The sequence below is a fragment of the Mus pahari genome, chromosome 1 (assembly GCF_900095145.1).
Source record: "Mus pahari chromosome 1, PAHARI_EIJ_v1.1, whole genome shotgun sequence".
Classification (NCBI taxonomy): Eukaryota; Metazoa; Chordata; class Mammalia; order Rodentia; family Muridae; genus Mus; species Mus pahari.
In genome coordinates, this window is record NC_034590.1 from 39,158,155 (window position 1) to 39,180,828 (window position 22,674).

The 22,674-nt window shown below is 37.1% G+C and overlaps 1 protein-coding gene across 11 annotated transcripts in view; it reads right to left on the reverse strand.

Annotated features, from left to right (window-relative positions):
• The window catches only part of Mef2a (myocyte enhancer factor 2A), a 118,188-nt gene that overhangs the window by 5,597 nt on the left and 89,917 nt on the right, over positions 1–22,674 (reverse strand). For 7 of the 11 annotated variants that reach the window (XM_029541046.1, XM_021221480.2, XM_029541050.1 and 4 more), the window contains 4 exons: positions 22,406–22,465; positions 13,831–14,018; positions 6,753–6,776; positions 3,175–3,301 (listed from right to left, as the gene is read on the reverse strand). In XM_029541046.1, coding sequence (XP_029396906.1) covers positions 3,175–3,301; positions 6,753–6,776; positions 13,831–14,018; positions 22,406–22,465 — 399 coding nt within the window. The remainder of the gene's footprint in view (positions 1–3,174; positions 3,302–6,752; positions 6,777–13,830; positions 14,019–22,405; positions 22,466–22,674) is intronic. The other 4 variants (XM_021221511.2, XM_021221503.2, XM_029541042.1 and 1 more) reach the window with 1 other exon arrangement.

Consider the following 22,674-nt stretch of genomic DNA (forward strand, 5'->3'; position numbering starts at 1 on the left):
TACTGAACTAATATCACAACACAATCAACTACATTTGCCTTACTAGTTCCCCGACTGTACACATAACCTCAAATTCATGAACATCTTTCTGTGACATACAAGTTATTTTCTACGAATGCTTTGGTCACAATTACTGGGATATTAGATACTACTTACATGTAGTTACTTAAGTTCATCATTAACACTTGGGGTTTACATCTAGTTCTGAGGAAAGGTGGCAGAGACTCCTACTTTTAACTTTTTTCTCATGTCTCAAGAAAGGTGTTTAAAGCATTTGGCTCTCCAAGTGAATTAATGTATTTTAAGGGGAAAAAAAAAGGCCGAGTTGAGAAAGTGCCATTGTGATGTGTGACTATCCTTTTACATTTGACATGCCCAGAGAGTCTCAGCCCGATGTCTACTCTAGTGACCCTTCTAGTCCATAATTCTCTTTTGACTTCTTGTCCTGTCCAATAACCCACTTGACCTATTATAATTGGCTATCTCCACAAACACCTTAATTCTGGCAAAACCCAAACGGAAATCATGTTCTCCTCAAAGCTGTTCTTCCTTTCTTGATATGTCGCACCAACATACCCAATGGCTCATGAGTGTTAACATTATTTCTTTGATGCACTCTTCCCTGAGCTAGCAACAACTCTAGTCAACTCTCCCTTGCTGTCTCCAGCTTGTGGAGGTCCCAGTGTAATCTCCTCCACTCCAAGCTACCAGTAAACCATGACTTGGACACTATATAATCTTTCTACGACTTATTGGCATTCACTTGAAAAACAAGATTTGTTTTTTATTATTTCAGTTATGTGTCTGGGTATCTCTGCACACGAGTAAAGGTTCCCACTGAGGACAAAAGAGGGTGCTAGACTCCGCTGCAGCTGGAGTTACAGGCAGTTGTGAGTTGCCTGAAGTGGGTTCTGGGGTCCAAACAAGGATCCTCTGCAAGAGTAGCACCAAGTCTTAACCAAGGAGCCGTCTCTGATGGCCGCTGGACCGCTGGAGCCCAGAATAACATGTTTGGAAATAGCAAGTATTTCCTAAGTATCTACAGAAGAAAAAACAATATATACAATATTATGGGAAAAGAAAAAACACAAACAAAACAGCTATTCTAAGAAGGAGCGTAAACGTGACCTTGGATGGAATGAGACCAATGTTTAGAGTCATATGATTTTAAGGGAGCCTGACTCTACTGTATGTGTTTTAGTAATTCTTTGCAGACTTTGTAAAAATATATGTATGCAATATTTTAAAATGCTTTTACATATGTACATTCTTTAGAAACTAGTGGCGTTTCTAAAAACGAGCATTACAGTAGAATTTTGAGCATACTGGAATGCCTGCAATGAGACACGCAGAATACTGCAAACTCACTCTGATACACAATACAAATGGCACCCTCAGCTATACTCACCTGCCCATCGGACCTCTCAAGCTCCCTTCTTGCCTATCTTCTCAACCTCAGAGTACAAACTAGAAAGTCTAACGGTGCAGGACGCTTCCTATACATGCTTACCATCTAAGCTGTGTCTGCTTCTCATCTGGCAAAAAGATGTGCCCTTAACTCAAAAGCTCTTATGCAGCAAGGGGCTGATGGACTCTAACTGGATTTCTACAAGTGTTTAAGCTCTGGCCTTTTCTGGAATTAGTTCTGTGCAAGACAAACAATGGGCTACAATTCATAGGCTACTAAGCATCTGACAGATTGGAACAGTGTGTTTTTCATACAGGTACCTGGGAAGGTAAAGGTCATCCCCCAGGCTTTGTCAACAAGACTATTGCAAGTTGTTTGAAAACCCTGGAATTAAAGTGCCAATCAAAGGTATGAACTGCTTGTCCCTCCAGGTAGCTTCACACAGCAGTTTTAGTACTGATGCCAAACTCTGAACTCTAAAATTAGGTGATCTCTACCACAGTCCACTTATGAGTGTCATAAAGGAGTCACTTCCTTGCATTGCAGTCTTCTGGTGGCAGACAAGGTGTTATTTCTTTCTTTCCCAGAGCCACAGGTATTTGGCTCAACTGGGGAGAAAGTGAAACTGCTTGTTCCTTCTGCCTGTCTTAGAACGGTAAACCCACAGGGAACCCTCTGCACACCAGTTCTCCATAGGGGCCATCTGGCTAAGCCAGAAGCATCCCTCCCCCTTCACTGTGATCCTCCCCCTCTCTATGTATGTATGTATGTATGTATGTATGTATGTATGTATGTATGTATGTATGTGTTTCAAGATGGGGGTGTGGGGGTGTTTTCTGTGAAGCCCTGGCTGTTTTGGAATTCACTCTGTAGACCAGGCTGGCCTCAAACTCAGAGATCTGCCTGCCTCTGCCCCACTCCCCACCCTAAGTGCTGCAATGAAAGGTGTATGCCACCACTGCCCACCTTCTCCTAAACTTTCTTAACAGCCTTCTGTCTTAAGAATATTTTAAGATCAAAAGTCTGAAACAAAACAAAAAACCAAATGAATGAAAACCTCATCTTAGCAGCAAAGTGACTGGCTGTGGGGAGAAACGAGATCCTTCTCCTCCACAGGTACTAACAACACAGACCAAGCCAGTAGCTACAGGAGAAAAACACATCTTGCCTGCCACACTGAAGTACCTTCCACACCCTAAGAGACATCTACCCTTTCCCAAAGCAGGTTTACAGCATAGAGACAAAACAATCTGACTTCAAAGTAGAGGAAGAACAAAATAGTGTACAATAAAAGACTATATAAAAATACCTGGGCACGTTGCCTCCTCCCTTCCTTGGCCACACTTGACAACAGCTCCTTGCTTCTTTCTTAAGAAGCAGTGGAAGGCCTGACACAGTGTCACACACCTTTAATCCCAGGACTTGAGAAGCAGGGGGAGGCTTTTGAGACCAGTCTAGCCTAGAAACTGAGTTCCAGGACAGCCAAGGCTGCAGAGAGACCCTGTCTCAACCCCCTCTTCGCCCCCCGCCCCCCGCAAAAAATAAAAGCAGTAAAAGCTCATGCTGGAGAAATAACTTACTTTGTTCTATTATCAACTCATTTTATGTAAATTTTTAAAGGTTTAGCACTTAAAAAATATACATTAAACTTGAAATAAAAAACCCAGAGATAATATTCTCAATAAACAAGCTAAAAATGATAAGAGTACCCCTTGTTTAGAAAGCAGCAAGAACAGAGTCCAGGAAAAGGCCCAGAGATGGCTCACCAGTGTTGTAGGCTGTCGGCATTGCTGAGTACACTAGTCCCTGCGGAGGCAAGCTCGGAGTTGTCACAGACACTACAGGCGTGGCAAGAGGTTGAGTGGCTTGAGAACTGCTTATCCTTTGGGCATTCTGTGAGAGATCAGAGAACAGATTAAGTGTAATTATGTGGTATTTATGTTCAGACTAAATATTTTAAAAATAACTTTCAATTTAAATGTGACACTTCACAGTTTTATGTGGACATCATTATTTCTTGAAACAGTGATATGAAATCCTTAAAGATATTAATGAGAATAACTAAATATTTAAGAGATCTTTATATTAATTATTCACTTTCCCCTTTAAGACTACAGCATATTAATCCCAGATGCATGTCTTAAAATAGAAACTTACCTTATGGGTGATAACACTTTTGTGTGATAACTTAATGAGGACTTTATATCATTACAAGTATTGTCAAGCTACATTAAATGAAGTCTGTTTATGTTTTAAATGGTTGATGGAAGCAAAAGTAATTTGTATACATGAGATTATAAATTTAAAGAGTACAGGAACAAAACGACTTCCTTTTCAGTCCTTACATACTAATGCTGTAGGCCATGGCTTAGCCCATGTAGCGTGTGTTATGGCTTCCCTCCTGCTCCCCTGCAGGTGAGCTAGGTTTTAACAGCACACTCAGATCTGTATCATTCTGGCCTTCAAGTTTTCTGAAAGGAAAGGCTCTAAGTTTTTAAATAAAGTATTTTTCAAAACGCTATTAAATACTGACTGACTGTATTAAGAGTATCAGCATAATAGTACTTTAGCCAGGTTGGGAATAAATTAAAATGTTGACAACCCCCCGCCCTCTTCTCCTTTTCCTTTTGTCCCCTTTCCCCTAGAAGGTCTATGTAGCCCTGGCTGGTTGGAGACATGCTATGTAGATCAGCCTTGCCTTGAGCACACAGAGATCCAGCTGCCTCCGACTCCTGACGGTTGGGATTTAAGAACTGCCTATTCCTGGCAGAAAAAGTCAACTCTTAAAATGATGAAGCTACACTAGGATAGCCCATTCCTTCACACCGACCTAAAGTTGACTTTTTCCAAGATAAAGGATCAGAGAACAGATGAGACTCCACAGTTTGTATACAAGAAAGCTAAAGGATAACTATAATCTGTTTTTACAAGTAGTTATAGCCTAATGACTGACAGTTTAGGGGGTCTGTGTCAGAGCTCAAGAGTCCAAATGAGACTGTATTTTCTCTTACACTATTTTCAGAAAGCACTAGAATGAATGAAGGCCTCTGGCTAACGTGAGTGCCTAGCAGGTGATGGTCTTTTGAGGATCTCGACTCCGGCTTCTCTCAGGTCAGTTTGTATTTCCTACACATCCTCTTACAGGGCATTTGAATACCATATGATGTACAGGTATTACTCGAGTCTTACTCACTGATTCACCTCTTCTTAAGCCTGGACAAAATCACTTTACTTCTCTGAACCCTTTAATTTGTTACAAAAGGAAGACAGACATGTTTGTTATGTCTGGTTTTCAGTGCTCCTGCTGATAATTAAAGAGGCATATTAGAAATGAACCCAAGACAGCATTCTTACTGTCCCCAGACTTTCTGTAGTTAAAAACTTTACATTATTGGTGACACTGGTGACTTAGACAAATATATTTATATTCCTTCTGATCCACAGCCATCCCACTAAATCTGTAATGAGATAAAATTATTCTAGAAGTGCAAGGCTTATAACCCAGTCACTGTGGCCTCACTCTTACCAGGGAAGTCCTCAATACAGGCCCAGGAGCTAGCTGGCTCCTTTCTTTCACTTCACTTTGGATCAGAGCCATCAGCAAATATTTAGGGCACAAACTGCTTTGAGTAACTTTCTGAATTCTAGAGAACTGCATTTCTAATTCTTCCTTGCACTTTAATTTTTAGAGTTGGAATTAGCTTAAACTTTTAAAGAATGTAATTGACTACACTTTCTAGAGATCTTTCTTATCTTCATGATTTCTACATTTCAACACACTCAGAAACTATCTCGGAAATTCTGCAGTTAAGTGTCATTTCAAGGAAGGTAAAAAGTCACACATTGTCACACATTGGTATGACAATGAAGAAATTGGTATGGTGGAGAAACAGTTCAGTCTCAGCACTGAGCCAATAATTTCAATGAGTTTTTGAGGGAGGGATTTAATCTGGTCTCAAATAAAACTAGGTAAAAAATAGTGTTGAGATGGTTCTGTGTAGGCTATCCCTACTCTGGGCTTTTTGGAGTTGCATCTTCATGACAACTTCTTGGTATGACTTCAAAGACTGTAGACATAGTGACCCTCCATACTTGGTCTGCCCACCAGCTAGATCCCTGCAGCAGTGTGCTCCACGAGTAAGTGACTTTCAGAACCACTAGAGGGCAACACAGTGATAGATAATTAAAGCACTTAGGACAATAATATAAGGGTAAAGAGCGGGATCTAATATAAGATGAATTATTTCAGTTTGAACCATAATGCAACCATTAGTGGTATCCTTAACTCAAGAATTTCCCCCCAAAGATATTCATTGTATAATCTAGCATCACATTTATAGCTAATCAGTGAGTATATTTCATATACCAATCCAAAAATGAGCAAGCACAGAACCGATAAAAGATCATCTCTTATTTTAAGGATAAAGAATAAAGAAACTTATTTGAAAAGAAACTGAAAAACACACCAGCATGCATAAATATATCATCATAAGGAAATGAAACTAGTGGATGCCTTTACACCCATGCTCTCATGCACTCCTAACCCCTGCCCATGCTAAAACTGGAACACTCACAAGTTCTTATTCCCCTTACACAGGAGTCATCTAATTAGCAAATGACTTGGAATGCATATGATGATATCCACTGAGTTTGAGTTTTAGTTCCCAACAAAGAGCTAAGTTATTTTTACTCAAGTTTATTTTCCAGAGGAAAAAAAACAACAGAAAATATTTGTTTTGGAAAAACAGGTAACAGCTGCTTTTAAGAATCAAATATTCCTCATCAGAAGTAAATGTGTGTATGTTCAATCACAGACACTTCTTTTTGTAAACAGGGAACCCCCTTGTGGTTCAGACTGTCTCATGCAGGATGAAATAATCAACTCTGAAAAAGGTGACCTCACCAAAAATGATGTAATCTTTTTTGAAAGAAAGAAACATAACACAAGATTCTGTGTTACGATCTCAGGGACTCGGAGGATGAAGTCATTTTCTAAAAACACTTTAATAATTTCGAAAGCCACATAAGGTATTTTGTGTACTTTCTTAGCAAAAAAGCTTAAAGTATCTTGTGCTCATGGATAGCTACTGTTTTTACAAGTTACTTCAATATGACTTCTCCTTTACCCCTCAAATAAAAGGGACCAATACATACAGCAATAAACATAAAAACTAGGATCAGTAGTGGCAGTAGGTGTATTTCTTGATTAAAAAATGTTTGGATAGTGGAAAACAAATAGAAAAATATCTTTGTAACAAAGGAACAAAGGTTAAATTAAAACATTTAAAATAATTAGTACTATTTATAATTTTTCAACTCTGTTCAAGCAGGAAACCACACTCACCAACTCCAATTCCTCTTCCTCCGACTGTACTCAGCACATAAGAGGGACAAGAGAGTTAACTAAGACTGTTGGAACTTGCAACAAGATCTTTCTCTAGAAAAACATGGCATTTGTATTCTAGTAGCTGTTTGCAACTTTACAGAGGTTCTATACATAGCAAATGATGTATATAATACTTGCCTCTATATTGTAGTTGGTTTTTCAAAATAAAGGAAAATTCTTTTAAATTCTCTAGTCAATGATTTAAAGCCCCATCTTGTCCCTTAATCCTACCTCCTTTTACATGGGCTTCTCCTACACACAGCCATTGCTTCTGGGACACTTCCAAGTTTAACACTGTGTACTTATACATTTAATCCCTGCATAACTACCCCATCTGGCCAGACAGTCTACATGTCTGTCTACTACCAGACTCTATTGTTAGAAAACTGTTGTGTGTTTTATTTTCCCAGTGGTCAACACATCATAAAACACAATATGTGTTTACTAATAAATGCTATAGTTTTGAGTAATAATATATGTTTACCATTTGCAAATAACAGTGTTCCCAGGAATAAAACTATCTTAGTGGAGTAAAGCCTTGCATATGAAAAAGAAGAGACTGGAAGGGAACTGTTAAACTTTAAAAACAATAAAAATGAGTGCGACAGGTTTTCTCCTTTTAAGTGGTTATGAAATACTATGAATACTAAGCTAGAAACAGTCTGCTCATTGATATTTTCTGTTTTACTTGAGTCCTAAGCCTCACTGGTACAGAGTCATAATCTTAAATTAGGTTTCTCTGCAAATGAATGAACTGATGACTTACTCAACAAAACAAGCACTCAGTGTACAAGTGGAAAAATATAGTTCACTCAGACATATCATTTCGTTATCTCCAACTTGCAAGACAGATGTCAAAATAATGTCAAACTCTTGCTGTATATAAAATACAGTGTAACTTTAATCTACAGAGAAAAAGGTATATATAGCTCATATGACAAAGTTTTAATTTTCCATGGGGTTCATGATTTTGTTCTTTTCTTTCTGTGACTAGATATGATTTTATTAAGTTTTTTTTTTTTTTTTTTTTAATTTTAGAAAGCTCCGAGCAGGTATTGCCTACCTACAAGGTGCTCAAGAAGCCACTTTAGTGGTTGCTCTTTTCAGGCATACTTTGTTATACACATTTGTATTTTAACCATTTTAATCCACAGCACTCAGAGAGCACCTGCAGAGAGCTCCTCTACACACTTTACCCAGCTTTCTGTGGTTAACATCCCCAAAAAACTGTTGAGACTAGGGGTCCCAATTGTAAAGTTTTGCACTTCACCTAGATCCCACCAGCCTTGGACATGAACTTTTGAAAAAATACCTGACCGTATCAGAAGGCAGATGTCTTCTTTTTGTTTTACTGTTAGTGGTGTTAAGCCAGTTACTTAAACTAAGGTAATGTTCTCCAGGATTCTCCACTATAAAAGCACAATTTCCCCTTTATAAACAACACATATTTAGGTACAGAAAGTTTGATAGTTTGTAAATGGTTCACTTTAAATGTTTGCCCATCACCTGCAGCATTTACTTACTGACTTGCCTATAACAGTTATGTCCCTACTATGCTATTCTAAAACTGTTTCCTAATCTTTTTGTTGTTGTTGTTGTTTTTGTTTGTTTGTTTTTCCAAGACAGAGCTTCTCTGTGTTCTCCTGGAACTGGACCAAACTTTTTAGCCCAAGCTGGCCCTGAACTTGAGTTCAAGATCTGCCTGCCTCTGCCTCCTGAGTGCTGGGATTAAAGGCATGCTTTAAGGCCCAGCTTTTCTATTCTTAAAATTCTTCCAAGTTAGATCTGTTACTAAGGAGGAGGTGTTGCCAGTTCCTTATTCATTTAATTGTATTTGGATGATGGAATGAGCATTCCCTTTTCCTTGGGTTATAACCTCAAACTACTGTAATTTAAATTTTTCTAGTTTTGGCAAACTGGGATTTATTTTGAAAGAATGGTCCCTGGGACCTTTCGATAACTACATCCTTATTCCCTGGCTCCTCTGGCTTATCTTGTGCTTCCCTACAACCCACCACTTCCCCAAGGGAGCCCTTAGCCTTTGAATTAGATAATGGTATTTAGATACCACAATCAGAGAGAGCACCAGGTACACTCAGCGACTAGATGAAATTACTCAAGGAATTCTCAACAGACAGAACTAGAAAGTACATGAGGATTTCTGTGTCTAGACAGTCCATGAAGAAACTGGCTTATAGTTATTTTTGCTTACAATGCCTTATTCTGGTTTTGTATTAAGATAGATGCTGCCTAATAAAATGAGGGAGAAGTACTCATTTTTTTTTTCCTTTCTGAAATAGTGAAGAGTTGCTATTAATTCTTCCTTAAATGTTTGATAGTTTGGCAGTGAAACCATCTAGATCTGGAATTTCTATTTTGGAAGATTTTAAAAAGAAAAATACAACTTTATTTAGCACTTAGGTAAATTGAGTAATTTCCTGGTAGTCTGTACTTGTGTCAGGACTGTCTGTGCCATCTCCTTTCTGCAACCTTTGCATTTTGCTCCCCTCCCATCCTTGGTATTTAGAACCTATGTCTACTGTCTTTGGTCAGCATGGCTAGAAAAATGATCAATTATATTAATCTGGAAAGAAAAAACAAGGTTTTTTTTTTTTTCATTTTGACTCTTTGACTCTACTCTTTTTTCCATTTTAAAGTTCCTGCTACATTTTTTTTTTCTTTTCTTTTACTCTGGATTAAATTTTCTCTTCTTTCTCAAAGTAAAAGCTATGGTTACTAACTTGGGACCTTCTTTTCATCCTTATCAATAATTTTATTTATTCTCAGTGTGTGCATTCACAGGTGTGTATGTGTGTAGGTTAAAGGTCAATGTCCAGGAGTCAGTTCTCTCTTCCTACCCTGTGAGTTCTCAGGATTGAAGTTGGGCTGTCACCTTTGGGAGCAGGTGAGTTTGCATGCTGTGCTGGTATAGGTTTATGTCAACTTGATGCAAAATAAAGTCATCTGGGAGGAGAGAACCTCAATGGAGAAAATGCCTCCCTAGCTTTGGGTTAGTCAAACTGGAGAGGATTTTCAACATTAGTGAAATCCATTATGGGTGGTACCATCCCTGTATTAGTGGTCCTGGGTTCTATAAGAAAGCAGGATGAGCAGGCCATGGAAAGCAAGTCAGTAAGCAGCACTCTTCCACAGCTTCTCCATCAGCTCCTGCTTGCAGGTTCCTGGCCTACTTGAGTTCCTGTCCTGACTTCCTTTGATGATGACCTGTGATATGGAACTATAAGTCAAATAAATCCTTTCTTTTCCAACTTGATATTTGGTCACAGGAATGGAAACCCTAATGAAGACATCTGCTAAACCATCTGGCAATCCCTGACATTTCTTCTTTTCTAATACAAGCATTTAATGCTATACAGTTTCTCCAGAAAAACTCTTGATGGTCCTCAACATTTTGGAATTTTGTATTTTTGATTTCAGTTAGTTATGGGTATTTAAACAATTTATTTATTTTAAATTGTGTGTGTCTATGAACATGAATATGGGTGCCTGTGGGGGCCAGAACAGAGCATCAGATCCCTTGGAGATGTAGGTCCTGATAATTGAAATATGGTTTTCCACTAGAGCAAGAAGCACTCTTGACCTGACTACTAGCTATATGTACTGCTAAATTTCCCTTGATATTTTTTCTGAGGCCCACAGATTATGTAAAAGTGTGAGGCTCAGGGATCATAAGAGAAGAGGGAAGAGAAAGATGTTAAGGGCTGGAGGTGGTGGATGACCACAAGCAAAGTGTTTTCTGGATACAACAGAGCAGTTGTACCTATCAACTCTCAGTGACTGTGGTGGACTGTATAAACCCCTGCAAGCTCAAGCTAGACAAATTCCCAGCATGGAGTTGGAACAAGTGGACACAAAGTCCCAGCCCTAGCTGAGAAGCTATTGTCAAAGTGCTGCTAAGAGATGGAGAGTCAGTTTCCTTTAACCTTATGATCCCTCATAGACCATACTCCAGGACAGTTTCCACAATGACACCACAAAGGGACTTTGAAAATTTTGTTTTGTTTTAAAGAAAGAAGACACAAATTTGGGTGGGTAGGAGGATATCTGGATGGAGTTGTGGGAGTGTATTCATCAAAATACACTGTGTAAAATTTTAAAATAATAAAAATATTTTTAAAGGTAAACTTATAGTTATATTTCTATATTAAGATACCTTTCTGAGACTGATTTCTACTGATTATGGACAGAGTCAGTTCTTATAAATCTGCTAAATTTTATTTTATGAAATAGAATGGTCTATTTTGGTGAAATGTTCCCTAAGTATCTCTTAACTTAATATAAAAATGACACTTCCTACCTTTCTAAACTAGTAACTCCAAGTTAATCTGAAAAAGCCTCAAACAAACATTAACTGAAGGACATTCTATAGAATACGTGAGCAGTGTTCCTCAAAAACGCCAAGGTCACTTAAGCCAAGTCTTAGAAACTCTCACAGCCTATTAGAGTTGAAGAAGACAAGATTAATAAATGAAATATGCTATAAAACCTAGTGGCTCCTGGCATGAAGAAAGAGATAAGTTTAAAAACTTATGAAATATATGTGAATATGAACTTTAGTTAATAATAATTTATAATACTGGGTCATAATTGTTAATACTGTCATAGTAATATAAACTGTTGAAAGAATTGTATATGAAGTATAAGGGAACCTTATGATTTTAGTAATCTTTCCAATGAATCAAAAGCTGTTCTAAAGTAAAAGGTTTATAAACTGTTTATTCTTTTATTCCTTCTGTTCTTTGTTTCTCTGCATACAGTCAAGATTTTGATGACACTAGTATTACTTCTTCAAGAAAACTGTAACTGTAACAAGAAAAACTGTAGAGTATTTCTGCTGGCAAGAAATTCCTGGTTTTAGTTTGAAAAGGCTTTGCATTTATTTTTTAAGAACACTTTTGCTGGGTATAGTGATGTGAGATTTTTGTGTTTATTGTTGCTTCATTGTTTACCAGCTTGAAGAGAGGTATAGTAGTGATTTTCTATCTTTGGTCTTCAGGTCATTAACTGGCTGTCTTTAAGCATTTCTATTTGCCCTTTGCTTTTAGCAGTTCCAATGTGCATGTGTATGTTTGTGCATATGCACACTGGAAGTATTTATTTTACTTGGTGACTGTTACCTCCCTTAGACCACTGTTCCTACTCTTCTTCTTTTTGAAACTCCACTTTCATACATGTTGCACTACACGATAAAGTCTTGTAGCTCTCAGATCATGTCTAATTTTGGTTCTTATATTTCAGTTTGGAAATTTTCTACTATTTTACCTTGTTGGCCCTGCCACTGTGAAGTTTTACTTTCCTTTCTCAGGAACTAGACTAGGTTTGAAAGTTCTTGTTGCTGTGGTTACCTTCAGTATACTTAATTTAAACCCCTCTAAAGGTGGAAGATGGGCAGGCCAGTGACTATTTCCTTCTATCATCCCCTCTGTGATGTGCCTCAGATTGCCTTCTCAGTCACCTTGTTACTCTCATAGTTCTCACCATCAATGTCTTCTTGCTTCGGAACCAAGTAGCAATACTGTCCTTTCTGCATTGCCAGACACAGTGTGGTGTCTTCAATGCACTAGAGGTGACAATATTTGTTGTTCACCCCTCATTGTATGTATCCCATGGAAAAGAAAATGACTCATACAAAGGCTGTCCTCACTGCAGTGGCCAGCTGGGTTTTCAGGAGGCCTTTCCAGGTCTTATATTATGTGGTGCACTCAGTGGGGCTCAAGATGGAAAGACAGGAGTCCAATAGAGAAGTCTTCTATAGGACTTCTACAGACTCCTAAATAGGAGTCTTCTATAGAGAAGACAAACTTAACCTACACAGGGACTTCAGGAATTTCACTGCATGCTTGACCTCCAGCAATTCACTGATCACACGAGCACCAATATCTTTCTCCATATGGCCTCTAGATGATCTATCTGACCACTGTGAATTAGCAGCACTAAAATGAATTTTTTTAACAGTATAAAGTTAAAAGCAACTTATTTTAAAATTTTTGCTTTCCCAAATCAAAGAGCCCTCCCCACACTTTTATTTATCTAATGCAGAGTCTGAGATTTAAACAAAATATGACTTAAGGATCATGGGCATGTGTACTGCTATCTTGGATAAATAGTAACTTTTAGTTCTGTTTTCTCATCTCTACCTTGCTATGATCATAGCCTAATTGAGAACTAAATGAGAAAATAACCCTAACAAATTACTGATGAAAAATTACCCAAATGTAGAATCACTCCCTGAGCCTTATGGCATCACTTTCATTTAGCAAAACGCAAATGGCAAGTGTAGAAACTGCACAGTAGACCGAGCACCTGGCTTATCATATATATTAGTGTGCTAACAGTCAAACTGCTACTGAACTCACAATGTCTTTAAAACTTGCATGTGTATTCTAAAACCATCTACAAGAAACTAAGGAGCATATACATTCTGTTCTTCACACAAAAAGACAATTCAAGAACAAATGATTCTAAAACTGTAAAGACTCTCAAGAGGTAAAGTAGGAAGTATTAGACTCTGGTCAAAGAGAAGGGCTATGTAAAAGGAATAAGCAAAGAAAAATTTTAAAGAATAATTCCATCCAGTTTGCAAGCATTCTTCCCGAGATAGTCTATAATAGTTCTCTTTGCTATACAAAATTTTCTAGCAAATAATTTCATTATTCCACACTGAAATGCACATATTGTTGAAAATGGTGAAGTACAGAACAGAAATGACATGTTTAATTCATAAACTGAAGTCAAATATCTAAAGAGAGTTTTCAGCCTGAGAAAATTAAAATTGAGTATAATACTCTCTCCATATTTAGCTTTTATTTTAAATAACCATTAAGCAGTTTTACTTCTTATTTCAATAATTTGGTTTTTAAGCACTTAAATATCTTTCTTCAAATTCAAATTTTGAATAGAAAATTTATTAAGAAAACCAATGGACACTGTGGAGTCTTAAAAGACCTCAGAGAAAAATACAGACAAGTATAAACTGTGTGTTTAAAGAACAAAGCTAAAGAGTGGGTCAACTTACAAGTGGGGGCATCATGCCCTTGCTTGAAGGGGGAATGACAACTCGTAGATCTGGTTTCCGACTGTTCATTCCAAGATTGCCACCACCTGGTGGCGGGGGAGATTTTGTAGGCATGACTTTGCCTAAACTATTTGCACCAGTATTTCCAATCAAATTTGGAGAGGCCCTTGAGTTTACAAATCCATTCCCTGGGAAAGGGAAAAACAGTTGCTTATTAACATGTAAAGAGTCATTAAAATAGTTTAATAAATCTAAAATAATGCTAACTGCCTATATACATATATATGTATATAAGTTTTTAAAAATGATTAATTTTATAAACTTAGATAATTAATTTTATAAAAAATATAAGAATTTTATGACATATAAAGTTTACTATTTATAATAAAAAACAATGTCATTAATATTGTACTATTATTTTGACAGATACTCATTTGTATTTCATATTTTAAATCTCTTCTACTTTTGTACTTGTATCTTGAAATCTTGAAATGGGGGTGACCAACAAGATGTTTCTTATTGGGTAAAGACATTGCAATCCAGCATGATGGCTTGAGTTTGTTCTTCAGGACTGGCATGGTAGAGAGAACTGATTCCTACAAGTTGTCCTCTGACCTCCACGTGGCACCTTATCACCGGCATGCCCAGTCCTAATAAATATGTATAATAATAAAAGGAATAATGTATATTTTTGTACTTTAAGTGTTTGACTGATATTCTGCAACTTCTTTATCCTTGGAAAAGGTTCTGAGTTTATCCTTTTCTCTAAACCTATAAACAGTATTTTCTCTACTACTTTTCATATTGCTAACTCCATATTTTGCCTTACTGAATACTAATACCCCTGGCTCTAAAAACAAAACAAAACAAAATTCTCCAACTTAGTACAGTTTCCACCTTACAGAAGGGACATGGGGAAGGGAACAAATAAGTCACTTGGAGAAAAAACTTTAAAATTGGAGAAAAAAAAATCCATAAGAAAATTGAGAAGGTGAAAAAAAGAACCAAGTAGAAATTCTGGAAATTAAAGAACCAGGCAGGAAGCATCTATAGACAAGATGAAGCAGAGGAATTATTCTGGGATGGAAAACAAGGTTAAGACAGAAACACATACAGATAAATATAAAAGCAATGAAATCAAATTTCCAAGAAACTAAACTAAAGCAAAAGGAGCTAAGATAGTCAATAGCTCAAATAACCTATTCACTGAAATATCTGAAAATTTTTGAAACCATGAGAAAGAAAGTGCTCAGAACTTCAAACAGACATGAGCAATGAACTTCTTCATGATTTCAAAAATACAAAGAAAGGTTGACAAAATGGACCAAGACTTGCTACCAAGACTGATGATCTGAGTTCAAGTCCTGGGACCCACATGGTGATAGAGAAACCAACTCCAACAGCATATCCTTCAATTTCCACACACATTGCAGAAACAAATGCATATACCCCCACACATATACATAATAAAATAAATAGACGTAATTAAAAATAAAAAGCAAAGAAACAATACTAAGCAATAAGGCGAGGTCAATGAGATGGCTCAGTAGGTAAATGTGATTGAGTGCAGGCAGCACAACCTGTCTTTGATCCCTGGATCCTATAAAGTAGCAAAAGGAAAACTTGGTTGTCTTCTGACCTCGAAGCACATGCCATGTGCATGTGTTCATTCTTTCTGTCTCTCTCTCCCCTCCTTCCCTCCCCTCCCCCCTCATTTACTTAACACAAACAACCCAAAAAGCTATGATGGAAAAAAACACTAACTCACAGGGGCAGAAATATTAGAATAACAGTTAGGTCAGAAAGTCTAAAAGTAAGGAAAGCAAAGAATAGTGTATTTCACAGCCTATAATAAACCATTATTGTCCAGCAAAATAATCTATTAAAATTGATGGAGAACCAAGTAAGGCACAAGTAAGTATAATCTCTGGCAATTAAGCAAGAAATGCAGGAAATTCTTAAAGAATAATATACACAAAGAACCTTGACAGTTTACTCACAACACAAAAGAGTATATTGCATGAAAACAAGGGATTAAAAAAGGCAAAAAGAGATAAAATTCATAAGGTCCAAAACCAGAAGAAGGAGGAGAAAGAAGAGGAGGAAGAGGAGGAGGAGGAGGAGGAGAAGGAGGAGGAGGAGGAGAAGGAGGAGGAGGAGGAGAAGGAATAGGAGGAAGAGGAAGAAAAAGAAGGAGGAGGAGGAGGAAAAGGAAAAAAAAAAACCAACCAAATAAAATTACATTTATTTGTAGAGGAGGGGCATGCCTGGAAATCAGAGGATAACTTATATGGGTTGGTTCTTATCTTCTATCATGTGGAAACTGAACTCAGCCTATCAGATCTGGGGGCAAGCATGTTTACCTGCTTAGCTCGTTTGCCAGTCTTGAATTAGGGGGGGAGAGAGATAGCTTGGTGGTTAAGAGTTAAGGTTGCTCTCCCAGAGGACCAGAGTTCAATGCTAAGCATACACATGGCAGCTCACAGCCACCTGTAATTACAGTTGTAAGGGATCCGGTGCCTTCTTCAGGTCTCTTAGGGTAACAGGTAGAGCACAGACAGGTAAAACACCCCCACACATAAAATAAATAATAAAAATGAAAACTTAAATCATTACTATGCTTAGAAAGATGGTAAAAGTTTGGGAAGATAAAGTTTTAAATAGAGGCCTTACTATAATTATCTTCTTATAAATATTACTTAAGTATTTAAAATAAAAAAATTGAAAATACTATTATAAAAATATTTGTATGACAACTATGATAGAATCAACTCTGTAGACTCCTAACTAATATACTCAGAAGCTGGCACCTGAATACAAGAAAGGCAGTGGCATCTGAGAACTGCCATGCCCGCTCAGAAGGTGCACTTGGAAGATGACTACATTTTTTCCCTGCCCTTTATTTCAACCAGTTCTCACACTTGCAAAAATTTTACCATGTGACATGGCAATTCTATTTGTGTGTGACTTTATTTTGCTGTGTGGACTGTTATTTTCATTAATTTTGTGAGGCTATTTCCTGTACTCTGCTTTCGATGTCTTGAAGGGTATTTATTCAATCAGGGCTCAATCTCTTTTCCTGTATCTCCTGTAAGCTTCAAAGAGCAGTGCGGTTGTTGAGAGAAAAACATCACCTTTTCTCTAAGTCATTCAGTTATGGAGCAGAACAGATCTCACTCAAGAGCTAATCCAGATTTTGTTATCTGGAGGATAAAAAATATTTTACAAATATCATATTCAAAGTTAGAAGAACTTAATAGAGTTTTATACTACAGAGCATTAAGGTTAATGAAGTTTCTGTTAATATATAATTGCAAGAATGTGTGTTTTGACTCTCCAATACTTGAAAGGCTATTTCATGGACCTAAGTTAAAATCTAAAACAAAAACCAAACAAAACCCCTCACTATTTTAGTATTATTATTAGATGATGCAAAAATGTAATTTATATGCATACATCATTAAGAAGCATGAATGCTTCTTTCCCATGTGAAATCTATAATGTATTTTATATGAGACCATAGCAAACCACGAGAATCAAGTTACAAGAGTGGAAGGGGAGTTAAAAGCACGGTATCTTAGTGTTCCACCAGGGCACTGCAGCAGATAGTGAGTAAAGGATGATGTAAGTGTCTGGCAACATGCCAGGCTGAAGCTAATCTCAAGTGCAAGCTTGTTATTCTCTTAGACTATATCGGTGCGTGCCTCTCAGCTTCTGTTTAAGTTCTACAGTGGGGGGTGCATGCCTCTCAGCTTCTGTTTAAGTTCTATAATGGGGACACTGCACAGGATGATTTGTCTTTTTAATTGAATAAATTTAAGTTGTTATGATTATTGTTAAAACTTGAATGGTAGCTTATTATCCTAACAAAAACACTCTTGAGTAAACCATATACCTATGCCTCCAGAAATTGAACAGGCCTCATCTTAATTACAGTCCTATTGGTAGAAGGTATGTTGTTCCATTACATCAGTTCATCTCATAGTTCAGACTCTGAACCCTGTCATTTGAAGCAATGTATTCAAGTGGATGGCAAGTTTTTCCATGGCCTTAGGACTTCTGCTCTTCTAGCACTAAACAGTAGATGACTATATCATTAATGGCTTACTATGAAACCACTTTTGAAGTCCAGCTGTCAAGCAAACTTCAGCGGACTCTAAAAACCTCAAGCAAGATTCAAATTGGAAGTGGTAGCACACACCTTTAATTTTAGTACTTGGGAGGCAGAGGCAGGCAGAGCAGTGTGAGTTTGAGGTTATCCTGGTCTACATATTGAGCTTCAAGCCAGCCAGGGTTACTCAGTGACAAATAAGAAAACTGACATGCTCAGCACACTATTCAATACATATGCAGAAATACATAGTAACATCATAAAACATCATTTATGTGAAAATATAAAACTTACTAAGATACCAAAAAAGATCATGATTTTGAAATAATCAATGACACATTTACTTAGTTTGATGACAATTCACACGTAATGGACAATATGGATCATATCAGAAATATTTAATAAAAAAATTGTGCCCTTCTTTCAAAATCCAATCTTTCTTCATCTGTCCTGGGTGGACTGCACTAAAGATACAACTTTCTCCTCTTCCAGAGGCTTCATCAGTTCTCATGCAATACGATGACAAATTTCTGCTTCATTTCCCTTAATTTTTAGTTCAGGGGCTACTTTTTCTAGATAAATCTGTCATCTCAAAATAATGTTTTAAATCCCTGTATCAATGTTATCCTCTGCCACTCCCATGTCCTCTTTATAGAACTGTTCATCCAACACAATCCAGTTCATTTGTCTTTTTAGCTTCCACTCTTCTGGCACATGCAATCCCCAACCTTCATTTTCATTCAACATGAAACAATTCCAGATTTTTCTTGAACTTTTCTATTTCTAGTCCAATATATTTTTCTTTCTCAATACATTTTTAAGAAAAAAGTAGTTAGAGGCTGGGGAGAAAGTACATGTATGCAAAACATACATATAACATACACAAACACACACATATACACTATTCCCGTCCACCAAGCCGCACAATCTTTTTTAAGTGAAGGTGCTGAATATATCAATTGTTTTCCCAATCTTGACGTTACAATATAGGCCAAAAGTTAAATAAACATCTGAGCTACAATATAAGCTGAGTAATACATTTATACTCTCAGCAGTGAAGTGTATATAGTAAATTATAAACAAATAGACAGTCACCATGACAGAGCTATGTAAGTTATAGCATGTACAACTGCCAGTTTAAGTTTTCAATGACAGATGGAAAACAAAACAAAAAGCATCAAATCAGGGGGGAAAAAACACCAAAAAAGCAATTTATTATAATAAAAATTGTATGACTTTAGGGATACTATCATTATTATGTCACATAAAGTTTAAAACATAAAGGAAGAAACATTTATTGTTATAACCCTAACTACTGGAATCCATTTGGGATTCCTCATGGTTTTTTTTCTATATGTATATTTTCTGCATAGTTTTAAATCACAACAATAAAACCCCTCCTTTGAGATTTCCCTAATTTTCACATTGCTGACTATGCCTGTTTCGTCCCATTCTTCACTACCATAACATTAGCATGACCCTTTACAGTTTTACTTTACTTCCTTTTCTAAAGATTCATTAATCTTTCTGTGAATGTGTGTGTTCCTTTATGTGTATCTGTACCATATGGGCACTTGGTAACCTTCAGAAGCCAGAAGAAACCATCAGATCCTCTGGAACTAGAGTTATAGACAGACATGAGCCTCCATGTGGGTGCTGGGAACTGAATCCAGGTCCTGTGCGAGAGCAGCCAATACTTTTAACTGCTAAGCCACTTCTCCAGTCCCTAGCTTATTTCTTTAGACAGAGTGTCAGAAAATGGATTAAGGGTTTAGATATTTTATAACCACTGCAATCTTTCAAACCAGGGTTTCTCTGTGTAGCCCCGGCTGTCCTGGAACTCACTCTGTAGACCAGGCTGGCCTCAAACTCAGAAATCCGCCTGCCTCTGCCTCCCAAATGCTGGGATTAAAGGCATGCGCCAATCCTGCTCGGCTCTTTCAAACCTTTTAATAAAGACTGTAAGCTGTCAAAAGCATGTATGAAGACCATCTTACATCATTACATCTTTTGAGTGTTCCAATAAAAGGGAGTATCAGATGCGAATTAGCAAGTGAAAGTCATATAGATTTTTGGCACTTTAATTTGAATATAGGCTTGCTACAACCTGCTGTGTAGATCAGGCTGGTCTAGAACCCAGGATTCTCTTTGTTCCATATGACTTCTGAAATGCTGTGGTTACAGGTATATCCCATATTCACACTAAGACACTAAAATACTGCTGGGTACACACGTGGTGATTAAATTCACTGCTTCACACCTGCTAAACAAATAATACTGAATAGTTATATTCTCAATGCACTATGCACAAAGGTCCCAAATAATAGACCAAGATCATTGAATTACCAAAAAAAAAAAAAAAAGTATACAAATAGTGTGGCTATTAAGAGGTACTGTTTATTTCTGGTACTTTACACAGGCTCCAGCCTTCTGGAGTATCAGCCCAATCTTAATACAGGTGGGCTCTAAACATACCGCCTTATTGGTGTCAAGGAGGGGAAATGTAAGTGTGTATGAAAAGAGTACATTTGAATCCAGACAATAAATAAAGCTGGGTTGCAATTAAATAAACCATATATATTTGAAAATATACATATATGAGCATAGCAGTCCCAGTGTATAACTGATAGTAAAACCTTTATATACTTCCCTACATTTGATCTCTTAAAACCCTATAGTGTTTTTCTTAATCCATTTAAATCCACTAAAATATCATTTAATGTGGTACAAACATAACATCAACATCATAATCTATCTTTACCACATGTCAGGACTGAAAGGACAGGCAAGCTATGACATAGTTTTAAATATATTTTAAAATCAGTTATTTTATGTGTATAAATGTTTTGCATATCAATGAATATATTATGTATGTATGCATGTGTTATGTATGTATGATAACCCAGCATAGACAGAAGGTATTAGATCCTCTGGAACCAGAGTTATAGTTGTAAACTTCCATTACGGGTGCTAGGGTCTAAACCGAAAGAGCAACAAATATTCTTAACTGTTGAGCCATCTTTCCAGCCCTATTATGACACATCTTTAAACCACCGAGAATCCAGAGGCTGGACCCTAAGTATAGTGAACCAGAAAGAGTCTCCTTTAGTAGCCACACTATTTGCATCATACCATTTTGTTTTGTTTTAAGTTAGATGGTGCTAAACTATTGTTTAGGATCCACTGTGCATAGTATATTGGGAATAGAGCTACTTAACAGTGTTCGTTGATGATGTATGAGGCTTTAGATTTAATCACACGTGCTGGGATAATCCTAAAGTGAAAAAGCCTATAACTATGACAAACTATGAATGTTCTACACATGACCACCAAAGCATATCCATAAGAGAAATCGCTTGGATCTCTAACTTGAGTAGTATACACACATTTCTTTGTACTCTAATTTCTGAAACCATTTAATGGTGTTTTAAAATAAAGTCCTTTGCCAATAGTTTAACTTTAGTGGTGACAAAAGTTATATAAAGCATCTCTCTAAGACATGATCTTAGAAGGCAACTGCCAAACTGCCTTCTAAATATGTTAGCTGCTGTCAATTCTTAGACAGAGCAGCTGTTTTGCAATGGGCAATAGTCAATGCAGAGACTCAAACTTAATGAAAGCCCTAAGTGACGGCTGAGTATTCAACCCCAACGGGATGATCTATTATGAGCCTCCCCATGAAAGCATAGGGAGCTTCATGTAAGAAGGATGGAAAGAAGAGGATCAGGGGGAATACTGAGAAATGCTGTCTGCTAGCTTCCAGACATGACATGACATGACCACTACAATCACCAACTTACAGAAACTCTTGACTGCCTGCACAAGATCAAGGCATTCAACATTGGATTAGGGAGGGACTCCACCTCTAGTAGAGGAGTTGTTGCAGTTAACAACAGCTACTGAGAGAGGGAAGGTCATTTTTCCATGGGATTGTAGTTGTTGGTATGGTGTCTATGCTCTGGTGGATGGTTTCATTCTCACTGGCAAGCCAAGTAGCACTAACTGAACTCAGTGGATTATTTAAAAAAGAAAAGAAGGAGGAGGCTGTGTGGGCATAGAGGGGCATTGAGGGAGTAAGAAGGGGAATAGTAGGCAAGGATATCTTCAAGGTACATTATGCATGTGTGTTCGTGTGTGTGAGAGATATGTATACATCTATATGAGACTGTCAAAAATACATTTAAAATATGCTTTTAAAAAAGATCTTGCTATAAATGTTGCATTAGAGCAACTTAGTGTTTAGCAAAGAAAACGCCTGGTATGGAGAAAGCACTTAGTACATACTAAATGAATAGATTTCTGAACTTATGGTCAATGTGTAGGGGATGAAGCAGGGCTACTGCAGAAAACTGTTACATTTTCATGAAACTATCCAGAAGATAAAAGGCCTATTTCAAGGCAATACTTACTAGTAACCCAGATCAAACAGACACATACAAAGTTAAATAATAGGCAAACACTTACCCACAGGACTATTTCCAGCTCCATTTGGCACCGTGAGGTCTGTAGTGCTCAACATCCCACCTAACAATATTACAAGAAAAGGAAGAATGAATAAAAATTGACTTTCTTTATTTTACAAACAGCAAAATGAAGTCATATCACTATAATCTACATTCTGTTCCTAAAATCAAACCAAACCAAAATTAGCTCAATCAAAAGTTGTCACAATTTTGTATGACTTGATTGTATATATATATATATATATATATATATATATATATATATATATA